This window comes from Pogona vitticeps, chromosome 1 (genome assembly GCF_051106095.1).
Source record: "Pogona vitticeps strain Pit_001003342236 chromosome 1, PviZW2.1, whole genome shotgun sequence".
NCBI lineage: Eukaryota > Metazoa > Chordata > Lepidosauria > Squamata > Agamidae > Pogona > Pogona vitticeps.
Window position 1 is genome coordinate 54,255,830 of NC_135783.1, and position 12,555 is coordinate 54,268,384.

Sequence of the window (12,555 nt, forward strand, 5' to 3'; positions counted from 1 at the left end):
TTCTTTTTCATGATGTTTGTGTTGAGGAGAAGCTGTAGGCATTTATTGAATTATTGACTCAATAACTCAAGAACAAACTGGGACACACATCCTGGAATAAATACTGCATGACCTCAAAGCACAACAGAAACACAATTAAAAGTTGCATAACCACAAAGGGACATTTTGCTGGTGTGACCATGGCCCTTGAAGATCTGGAATGTTTCTGTATATTGTCACATATATGTGTGACTCACAAAGACCATGAGAAAGAAACATAGGAAGCGGCAAGAACACCCATTCTCTAACAACAGTTGGAAAAGCAGAGCCTTCATCTCATTTCCATTGTATGTCCCCCCCACCAAACATTAAATGCTTTCAGTGTAAAAGCACAGCTGTTAAAAAAGACAGAAGAGTAAAATCCCTGTCCAAATCCCAATTTGATACCTGTATATTTTTTTCGACAAGAACTGGAAGAGCTGATTAGTTATATCACATTTCTGCTAGCCAATGTAGGTAGTGCTTTGTCTTCCTCAAGAATGGCTGTTTTCATCTTTTCAATATAAAAGTAACATCTATTATAATGCTCCCTTCTCCATAGCTCTTAAGTAAATTTCTTGACATTCTGATTAGTGAATTCTGATGTTCTGTCTGTGTTACTCAAAATGATGGGAAGGTCTGCCTGCTGTGTTGTGCTGTGCCTCTGAATCTGCCAAACTGTAGCCCTTTCAATGAAAACTTAGTTTCTGGAACACAGTGGTATAGGTCTGAGAATATATTTATACTGATACTACTTTAATTCACTGGATTGCCCTAAATCAGAATCAACCTGAAGACACAAAACAAAAAATTTTGATAATGGAATTTTTGTTGATAAACTTACCGGAGGTTTAACTATTGGTGCAATGCGATGAGTTCCAGGAACTGGACAATTAAGAGTTGTCTGTGGCAAACTGTAGCAAGTTTTAAAAGTCTACATTAAGTAGATAGCAATAATTAACTGTATAAACATATTTCTTATAACTCATGTTATCTCATTCAGGATCACTCTAAAATATCCTGCAGCTAACTTCACCAATATTAACCTCTAAAATATTATTCTTTCCTTGATTTTTAAATATTTAAGGTTATGTTAATGCCTAAAAATACACCTTTTTATATATTAGAAATTCCCCTAGTCATGGATATTCTCAGCTCATTTTCTGTAAAATGTAATTGAGCTGTTGTTGCCATCTGCGGGGGGGGGGGAGTGTTGTTATGTGATACTAATTTATGCTTATGTTTGTTTTGGTAATTTCATGTTGTTATTTGTATTTTTATGCATTATTTTGTGCTCAATGTTGTATTATATGTTCCTTTGTAAGCCAGTCAGAGTAATGGCTTGCTACTAAATGGGCAAGATATAAGTTCAACAAACAAACAAACAAACATACATAAATAAATATTCAAAGACATACTGCTTCCAGTATACCAGAAGTAATATAAAACCATCATGACTGGTAGTCATTTACAGTGTTAAGCTCAGTGGATTTGTTTGATCCCCATTAAATGCCACCAAAATTGTTCTTCTGCTTCATTGACTTCTGCTTCATTGACTATGCAAAAGCCTTTGACTGTGTGGACCACAACAAACTATAGCAAGTTCTTAATGGGAATGTCTGACCACCTTATCTATCTCCCGAGAAATCTATATGTGGGACAGGAAGCAAGAGTTAGAACTGGATATGGAATAACTGATTGGTTCAAAATTGGGAAAGGAGTACGACAAGGCTGTATATTGTCTCCCTGCTTATTTAACTTATATGCAGAATACATCATGTGAAGGGCTGGACTGGATGAATCCCAAACCGGAATTAAGATTGCCGGAAGAAATATCAACAACCTCCGATATCCAGATGATATTACTCTGATGGCAGAAAGTGAGGAGGAATTAAAGAACCTCTTAATGAGGGGGAAAGAGGAGAGTGCAAAAAACGGTCTGAAACTCAACATCAAAAAAACTAAGATCATGGCCACTGGTCCCATCACCTCCTGGCAAATAGAAGGGGAAGATATGGAGGCAGTGAAAGATTTTACTTTCTTGGGCTCCATGATCACTGCAGATGGGGACAGCAGCCATGAAATTAAAAGACACCTGCTTCTTGGGAGGAAAGCGATGACAAACCTCGACAGCATCTTAAAAAGCAGAGACATCACCTTGCCGACAAAGATCCGCATAGTCAAAGCTATGGTTTTTCCAGTAGCGATGTATGGAAGTGAGAGCTGGACCATAAAGAAGGCTGACCGCCAAAGAATTGATGCTTTTCAGTTGTGGTGCTGGAGGAAACTCTTAAATGTCCTCTGGACTGCAAGGAGAACAAACCTATCCATTTTGCAGGAAATCAACCCTGGGTGCTCACTGGAAGGACAGATCCTGGTGAGATTCCAATACTTTGGCCATCTCATGAGAAGAGAAGACTCAATGGAAAAGACCCTAATGTTGGGAAAGTGTGAGAGCAAGAGGAGATGGGGACGACAGAAGATGAGATGGTTGGACAGTGTCATCAAAGCTACCAACATGAATTTGACCCAACTCCAGGAGGCAGTAGAAGACAGGAGGGCCTGGCATGCTCTGGTCCATGGGTCACAAAGAGTTGGTCACGACTTAACAACTAAACAACAACAAAGTGATTTTTCAGGATGCTCGTAAAATAAGCCCTACTCCCAAAATAAGCCTAAAGTTAAATCCTGCTCTCCACCATTGTGCAGCACTGTGCAGCAACCAGAAGAAGATAACATGACTGTAAAATAAAATATCTCGTGAAAATAAGCTCTAATGTGTTCTTTTTAAAAGCAAAAATTAATATTGGACCCTGTCTTATTTTCGGGGAGACATGGTATGCTCCTGCCTCTTCTCTGCTCTAGACTGACTCTTCCTAAATATGTTTTCCAACTGAAACATACGCGGCATGGCTATAGTTACATATAATTCCCGAAAACATGTTTTGTCCAAATCCTGCTAGGTACTAGAATAGCAACTATACCTTAGAGTCAAAGTTGATACATTCTGCTATTTTGCAAAAGCACAAAAAAGTGTACTATATTGGATATTAAGGCACCCTAGGGAAGGTAGGAAAAAGAGAGTAGGAAAAACCACTGGGCCACTCAGGTATAATCTAAATCAAATCCCTTATGAATACACAGTGGAAGTGAAGAACAGATTTAAGGAACTTGATTTGGTGGACAGAGTGCCTTAAGAACTTTGGATAGAGGCTCGTAACATTATACAGGAGGAAGCAACAAAAACCATCCCAAAGAAAAGGAAATGCAAGAAAGCAAAGTGGCTGTCCAAGGAAGCCTTACAAATAGCAGAGAGGAGAAGGGAAACAAAATGCAGGGGAGATAGGGAAAGTTACAGAAAATTGAATGCAGACTTCCAAAGAATAGCAAGGAGAGACAAGAGGGCCTTCTTAAATGAACAATGCAAAGAAATAGAGGGAAATAACAGAAAAGGAAAAACCAGAGATCTGTTCAGGAAAATTGGAGATATTAGAGGAACATTTCGCGCAAAGATGGACATGATAAAGGACAAAAATGGAAGGCACCTCACAGAAGCAGAAGACATCAAGAAGAGGTGGCAAGAATACACAGAGGAATTATATCAGAAAGATTTGGATATCCTGGACAACCCAGACAATGTAGTTGCTGACCTTGAGCCAGATATCCTGGAGAGTGAAGTCAAATGGGCCTTAGAAAGCCTGGCTAACAACAAGGCCAGTTGAGGTGATGGCATTCCAGCTGAACTATTTAAAAGGTTAAAAGATGATGCTGTTAAGGTGCTACATTCAATATGACAGCAAGTTTGGAAAATTCAACAGTGGCCAGAGGACTGGAAAAGATCAGTCTATATCTCAATACCAAAGAAGGGAAGTGCCAAAGAATGCTCCAACTACCGCACAATTGCACTCATTTCACATGCTAGCAAGGTTATGATCAAAATCCTACAAGGTAGGCTTCAGCAATATGTGGACCGAGAACTCCCAGAAGTACAAGCGGGATTCCGAAGAGGCAGAGGCACTCGAGACCAAATTGCTAACATGCGCTGGATTATGGAGAAAGCCAGAGAGTTCCAGAAAAACAACTACTTCTGCTTCAATGATTATGCAAAAGCCTTTGACTGTGTGGACCACAGCAAACTATGGCAAGTCCTTAAAGAAATGGGTGTGCCTCACCACCTTATCCATCTCCTGAGAAACCTATATGTGGGACAGGAAGCAACAGTTAGAACTGGATATGGAAGAACTGATTGGTTCAAAATTGGGAAAGGAGTACAACAAGGCTGTATATTGTCCCCTGGCTTAATGTATTTATATGCAGAATACATCATGCGGAAGGCTGGACTGGAGGAATCCCAAACCGGAATTAAGATTGCCGGAAGAAATATCAACAACCTCCGATATGCAGATGATACCACTGTGATGGCAGAAAGTGAGGAGGAAATAAAGAACCTTGTAATGAGGGTGAAAGAGGAGAGTGCAAAAAACGGTCTTAAACTCAACATCAAAAAATCTAAGATCATGGCCACTGGTCCCATCACGTCCTGGCAAATAGAAGGGGAAGATATGGAGGCAGTGAAAGATTTTACTTTCTTGGGCTCCATGATCACTGCAGATGGAGACAGCAGCCACGAAATTAAAAGACGCCTGCTTCTTGGGAGGAAAGCGATGACAAACCTTGACAGCATCTTAAAAAGCAGAGATATCACCTTGCCAACAAATGTCCGAATAGTCACAGCTATGGTTTTTCCTGTAGTGATGTATGGAAGTGAGAGCTAGACCATAAAGAAAGCTGACCGCCGAAGAATTGATGCCTTTGAATTGTGGTGCTTGGAGGAGGCTCTTGAGAGTCCCTTGGACTGCAAGGAGAACAAACCTATCAATTCTAAATGAAATCAACCCTGAGTGCTCACTGGAAGGACAGATCCTGAAGCTGAGGCTCCAATACTCTGGCCATCTCATGAGAAGAGAGGACTCCCTGGAAAAGACCTTAATGTTGGGAAAGTGTGAAGGCAAGAGGATAAGGGGACGACAGAGGATGAGATGATTGGACAGTGTCACCGAAGCAACCAACATGAATCTGACCCAACTCCGGGAGGCAGTGGAAGATAGGAGGGCCTGGTGTGCTCTGGTCCATGGGGTCACGAAGAGTCGGACACGACTAAACGACTAAACGAACGAACGAGGGAAGGTATTTAGGCTTGGTGAAATTTCAAACCATAAAAAGATGGTTGAATTTCTAGTAATGCATGAGGGTTTCATTGCCTCCCTAAAAGTGGCTTTTAAAAACCAAATCAACTGGACCAAGAATAAAAAGCTAAAACATCAGCTTCATGACTCCCTATGTGTGAGAGAAATGGCCTATGGGTTAGCATGGATTAATTGAAAAAATGACAGCAGAGAATGAAGCAGTTATATAAGTTGTTGATAAGACATCTACTCTGGGGACAGTGATGCTTGCCTTAATTTCATCCCACTTGGATTACTGCAACACATTCTACAGTATATGAGATGCAAATTCAAAATGCTCCAACCAGACTATTGACCCGGATTGATATGCTTACAACCTTCAAAACCCTGTATACCTTCTACGTAGACTTATGATCCTGCATCTCCTCATTTAATTTTCCTCAGGTTTCAAGAACTTCAGCAGTGGACCTTTTCTCAGTCTCACCAGTCTGACAGACATGCTTTGTGAGGCCACATGAGGACCTTTTTTGTGGCTGTGGAACACTTTTCATAAAAAGGTAGGTTGGCCCCTCCTTGCTGTCCTTCTGCCAGCAGTTACAGACCTGGCTGTTCAGACAAGCATTTGACAAATGAACAGGCTACAGCGAAAGGAAGTTTTACTGGAGATGTACTTTTAAAGAGGTTTTAATTATTTTATATTAATGGTATTTTATAATTTTTATGTTTAATTTTAATACTGTAAGATTATGGATTTTTAAAAATATATATATTTTGTGTGCAGTCTTGAGTCCCTGTATTGGGGAAAAGGCTGAATATAAGTGACATAAATAAAAAACAATTAAATTTTTAAACTTTTAAATAACCCAAACAGCTATATAAGGCAAACAGACATAAATATGAAGTCACCCTTCCCCTCCCCTGCACTACTCAGAACTGAGTGAACAGTGGCATCCATCCATTTGATTGTTCAAAGTATTACACCATGCCTCCCACTGGATTTGCAGCATGATCTTACATCCCGTTCTTTAGCTTCTTAAAAGTAGGAACAGAATATTTAAGCAGGAAATGGCAGCTGTCAGAGTATTATTTGTCAGGTGGGAAGACAGATACAAAAATGAATAAAAAGCCACAGGCAGTCCTGTACAATAGTCAGAAATGGTTCACAAATAGAGATGGGGGTATGCATACAGTATAGGAACAGGTGGACATAGTGAGGGTCCACTCACCCATATGCTGCTGCTGCGAGCTCCGCGCTCCCTTCCAATTGCTATGGAGCACACAGTCAACTAGCCACTCATCAGCCTGGCTAGTCTTCCCTCCTTCTGCCAGGAGTGGCTAGTTGACTGAGTTCCAGAGCATTTGGAGGGAACATGGAGCCTGCGGCAGCAGCGGACGGGTGAGTGGACGGTCTGGCCCTAGGAGAGTGGACCCTCATTATGTCCATCTGTGCAGGGGTATTCGTATACAAATACAAATATCCCCATCTCTATTCATGAACTTCTCTGGTCACCAGTTTTGAGCGAAGGTATGTCCTCCTCCTTGCATGAAACAAATGAAAAATGCATGATTACAATTTTTATTGTATTTTAAAGAGATTAATCAGCCCTAAAAAGCCAAATATTTGCTGACATGTTTCTCTCTCAATCCTGTCTCATACATATACTGTACTCCTATCTTCTTTATATTCCTTACTTTTTATCATCAATGATGCATAACAAAGGAACATCCCACTCCAGAAATGCCGTCCCCTCATATTCCAAGTATATCTAGATAGAAAATAGAAAATATAGACTGCAAAATATACAATTGATCTTTCAAATAACAATTGGAAAAGTGGAAGCTTCTATATTGAGTTCATTGGTGCTTACTCACAAAAATGTGTCTATAAGAACAGCACAACACTTCAAAAATTACTTAGTAGTATATAATTTTTATGACTTTGGACAGAACTTTAAAGACTAGCTGAAACAGTTTTAATTGTATTTTTAAAAAACACCTTAATTGGCACCATGCTCAGTTTTTTAAAAAGGCAATGGGAAGAATGTGATGTCACTAGCCTGAAAGGAAGTAGAATGTCCTTCTCTGAGTTGGCTACTTCCAACTACTTTTGAAGGAGAGCCCCAAAGAACTTTGATCCAAATGATTAAACTAAATTAGTTATTCTAATGCCTTGATTGTCCAAATGGTTTCTGGAATCACTTCAAAGTGCTGGTTATTATCTATAAAGCCTTCTATGGCTTGGGTCAAGGCTATTTGAAGAATCTTATCACCCCACATGAGCTACTCAGCTTTTAAGAGCTTCATGGGAGTCCCTTCTCTTGGGTTTACTTCCTACCAAGCTCATTTGGTGAGGTCATATGAAGGGGCCTTCTCAGCGGCTGCTCCCAGGCTTTGGAATGCACTGCCCCAAGAAGTCAGATTGGCTGACTTGTCTTCCCATTGTCAGGAAAAGACCTTCTTTTTCACGCAAGCTTTTAAGCAACCAAAAATTGTTGAGATGGAGTCTAGCATTGCAAGACTTTGATTTTGAGGTTCAGCATATTCCTGGAAGACTAAATGTTGTGGCAGATGGTCTTTCTCGAATGTACTGTGAAGATCCAGATGCACCTGACCGTTGAAATGTGACAGTGTTGAAATATTTCACTGTTCCTGTATACTTTGAGTAATTACTGTTTTTGTAGTAACTAACATGACTATTTTCTAATTTTCAGATAGTATATATGCTTAACCAAAAGAATGTATTTATTTGCTGCTTTTAGAATGTTTCCTACCTCAATGCTTTGCTAGATTAAGTGCAATTTTGAAGGTATTAATGTTAATCATTAGCATTTACTTTATTTAACCAATTAATTACTTTTAGCTACTGTAATTAGTTACCAAAATAAGAACAGAATTACTGTTCTGGATTTTGGGGCTCCCGGTGGTGGCATGTGATGACACAGGTCATAGAAGCCAGAAGGTAATTTCTAAAATGGGATTTGTAGTAATGAAATTAGCCAGAAGGAATCCATTTTAAGTCTGTGTCATTTTACTGGAATTCTCTAGATGCTGTTTTCTTCACAGAAGTCAGTACAGTGGTGCCTCGCTTAACGATGTTAATTGGCTCCCAAAAAACCATCGCTATGGGAAAACATTGCTAAGCGAAACACCATTTCCCATAGGAATACATTGAAAACCGGTTAATCCGTTCCAATGCGGATTACCGTCCTTAAGCGAAAATTGCCATAGGAAACATCGCTAAGCGATACAATGTTTCCCCCATTGGAATGCCCATTGCATTCCAATGGTTTTGCGATGCCCTTTTTCGCTACTTTTAAAGGGTCTTAAAATGTTCAAAAACGGTTTTAAATGCTTGGGATCGTTAGTGCACCTTGCAAAACCTGTGCAAACTTAATTTGGCTTTGTTCTGAGTCTTCGTTAATTTTTTGTGAATTTTTTCTCCCCCATTGGAATGCATTGAACTGTCGATCTGATAATTATTATCTATAAAAATAATCTCACAGGGTTGTGGCATAATTGTAGATTTCATTGATCTTAATATTGCTTAATTATGGATTATGCAAGGTCTTTAAAACAATTCTAAGCATTTAAGTTAGGATAGGAAATTTGAAAGGACAAGGATAGTAATTTTCAATTAGAGCAACATTGCTACAAATGGTTTAAGCCACATTTTTCATACATTGATTGTAAACACTTACAGTAGTTCTTGTAGAAAATATAAAATAGTCTCCAGTGTTTGTTCTATACCTGAAAATAAACAAAAACATTTGCTTTTTCTCCCAAAAAGTGTTAATTGTCATTTATAAGTCAAAGGAAATTTGATGGCACATAACAACAAAGTGTTTATATTTTTAATTATCACTCAAAAGACTCAGCATATCTTAGTGTCCACTACACAGTATGCTGAAATACACGACCAAATCATGTTTCTGAATACATTAAGATCAATATTAAAATTAATGTACAACCCACAAGATCATCCCAGTCGGGGTTCCTCCAGGTGGCCATCATGAGAGTGGCCCATAAATCCTCTACAAGAGGTAAGGCCCTTTTTTGCAGTGGCTCCAACTTTATTTAACCAGCTTTTGGAGGAGCTCCGTCTAGCCCCCTCCTCTGATGACATTTTCGTTGTTTAGTCGTTAAGTCATGTCCAACTCTTCGTGACTCCATGGACCAGAGCACGCCAGGCCCTCCTATCTTCCACTGCCTCCCGGAGTTGGGTCAAATTCATTTTGGTAGCTTCTATGATGCTGTCCAGCCATTTCGTCCTCAGTCGTCCCCTTCTCCTCTTGCCTTCACACTTTCCCAATATCAGGGTTTTTTCCAGGGAGTCTTCTCTTCTCATGAGATGGCCAAAGTATTGGAGCCTCACCTTCAGGATCTGTCCTTCCAGTGAGCACTCAGGGTTGATTTCCTTCAGAATTGATAATTATGTTCTCCTTGCAGTCCAGGGGACATTTAAAAGTCTCCTCCAGCACCACAATTGAAAAGCATCAATTCTTTGGCGGTCAGCCTTCTTTATGGTCCAGCTCTCACTTCCATACATCGCTACTGGAAAAAGCATAGCTTTGACTATGCGGACCTTTGTCAGCAAGGTGATGTCTCCGCTTTTTAAGATGTTGTTTTAAGATGGTGACATTTAGGAAGCAATTAAAGATGTTGTTTCTCAGGGAGGTTTTCCACACCAATCCTAGCTGATCACTTCCCCTGCCACTTTCCTCTATCTACTCCGGTTTTATATGACTAGTCTGTGCCATCTGTTTTTAGGATTTTTGTTGTTTTAATGTTTTTTTCCCTCTTCTATATATGTTGTAAATGCCCAGAGTAGTGCTTTAGCACTAATGTGAGTGGGATACAAATTGAATGAATGAATGAATGGGAAAAAACAAATAAATCAGAAGCAAGAAATAATGTCCAACTGTTCTTTGGGTGTCAAAGGGGTTAAAACTACTTAGAGGAAAAAAAGCAAGCATATGGATAAAGTTAATTTAGCAGGCAGTGGCTGAAATCCTACTGCTTCAAGTGTCCTGGAAAGCTGAATTGGAGCAATTTGGCTTTGCTGCAACTTGATTTACAGCCTGTTTTACATTTAAAATCACTGTCAGTGCTCACAGAGGGACTGCGGATTCATTCAGTTCATTGTTCATACTGGATGCGATTCACATTTCAGCCCACAGTTCCCTTCCTTCCTCTCCTCAAGCACTAATTGTATATATGTAAGACTTTTTTAAAAAATAAAAAATTTGGAGGACAAGTGGGAGGAAGGAATGCATGAAGTATTTCCCCAGTCCTGAACATCATGCTCCAACTGCCTACATCACTGAAACAACCACCTAGAGACATCCCCCCATTCTTTACAAGAATGAATCACAAAGACAAAAAAAGCCATTTTGAATCATTTTGGCCTGAAAAATTAGAAGCCCCCCAACAACAGGAAATGCTTTGGCAGCAAAATGGGCTGGATTGATTTGAGTTAGACTGTGCCATGTAGTCAGTAAATAATACTTCAAATTCATCATTTTATAAGCAGAGCAAATCCTGTGGTATAATATAAGTCCCAGTAAATCCAATGGGACTTATTCCCAAGCAAGGATCATAGAAGGTACTTAGTGTGGTGTAGTGAACAGAATGACAGACTGAGGAGTCCTTGGTTCAAATTGCTCAACCATGAAAACTCACTGGGGGTGTGGAACTGATAAAGCCACTCCTTAAATATCTCACTTTTAAAGTTGTATTAGGATTGCTACAGGTCAATTCTGACTTGATGGCACATACAACTATTACAAGGATCACAGGATTGGGACTGTGTTGAGTCTCATGGTCAAAACTAAATAGTGATATGGTGGAGCAAGAGAATACAGGGCTGAGTTCTTGGGTTGTTCTAAGTAGCAAGGGACTATAAAATCATCTGCACCACCCTCAGTCTTCCTGTTCACTTTGACCTTAGCTGTGACCCACATACAGTAGTAGCTGGAGGACAAACGGATCTTCCTATGAAGAGCTTACTGTTGCAAACTATACCTCTCATAATACAAAGTATTTGAGTGTAAACTGTTGGGCAATTAAGTCTACAACAGACTTAATTGCCCAACAGTCAATTGGACTGAGGGGCGATTAAGAGGCATTAACTTTACAAAAGATCTGATTGTTGATAAGGTTTGGTCCAATTGCCTTAATTTTGCACACCTTTATGGGGAGGGGGTTAAGGGAGAGGCACTCGCTATGTCCTGATGCACACCTCCAAAACTCTGCAGGAAACATAGCCTCGACTCTTCCAAGACTTTTGTTGCCATTTTGCATCAACGTAACGGTCTTTGGGATGATGCCGGCTACCACAACGTTCTGTCTTGAATCCGTTACTTAAAGCGGATTCATGCTGTGGCTTCACTAGCATGAGCGACCCCCGTTACCTTTAGCTTCAACCCCCTTTCCGTTTGCCTCCGGCACCCTCCAGGTCGCCAACCCACTTAGCGCCCCCCTCCCCAACCTTGCGCCGCCCGCTCTCGCACCTCCACACGGCCCAGCATCCGCTCAACCATAAGCACAACAAGGAGACGCTGGGCACAAGCGGGAACAAAGAGCCCGCCATTGGGACCGCCCAATCAACGTCTCCAAACCGCTCTTAGCAACGGAAGACCCTCTCGCTGTCTCTCACCACGGAAGCTCAACGGCTGGCGAATCAGCAGCCACTTCCCGCGGATGGGATCAACTACATTTCCCAGAATGCCCGGCGGCAATATGGGTGGGTGACCGCAGAATGGCCCAGGAAAGGCAGTTCTTCTCTATCTGGGTATCAAGTGGGAACTCTTTTCATGGGGTGCAGCTAGCGAAGGGTGAACGTTCGTGAACAAAACAGGAAGACGATAAGGCATAGTGGCATTTTTTTGTGGTGGACTGGAAGAAAGTTGCCCGAGAAATCAAGTGCGTTGGTCCCCTTGACTGTGTATTCTGGGAGTGAGCCCCCGAGGTCGTCTTTCAGAGACAAGACAACCGTGATGCATTTGGAAATAATAGGATTGTAAGGTGAAAAGTAGATCCGCTGATACAAGAGGGACTTGTCTGTAGGTGCAAAATGAGTATCCCCGAGCTCTCTTATTCCTGACGTTAAAAAACGCTTTGTGCGAGAATGCCCACAAAACGTATGGAGTAATAAAAGTTGCTGGTTTTTCAAGCTTTTTGCTGATGTACTTTTTGGCCTCCGCCAATGTAATGGATCAGGATTCGGGACCACTTGTTTCCTGAAGAAAATACCCCTCCCCTCTTGCTAGTATTATATCTAAAGTGTTTAAGACCGCCCACGGTATGATGCTAACTGTGTGAATGGTTAGTTCTTTCATGTAGTTCATATGCA

General features: G+C 40.7%; 1 protein-coding gene across 1 annotated transcript in view; it reads right to left on the bottom strand.

Moving 5' to 3' along the window:
• CATSPERE (catsper channel auxiliary subunit epsilon) overlaps positions 1 to 12,555 on the bottom strand; it is a 171,240-nt gene that overhangs the window by 71,372 nt on the left and 87,313 nt on the right. The window contains exons 2-4 of the mRNA XM_078383093.1: positions 8,903 to 8,951; positions 6,897 to 6,970; positions 863 to 932 (exon numbers count right to left, since the gene is read on the bottom strand). Coding sequence (XP_078239219.1) covers positions 863 to 932; positions 6,897 to 6,970; positions 8,903 to 8,951 — 193 coding nt within the window. The remainder of the gene's footprint in view (positions 1 to 862; positions 933 to 6,896; positions 6,971 to 8,902; positions 8,952 to 12,555) is intronic.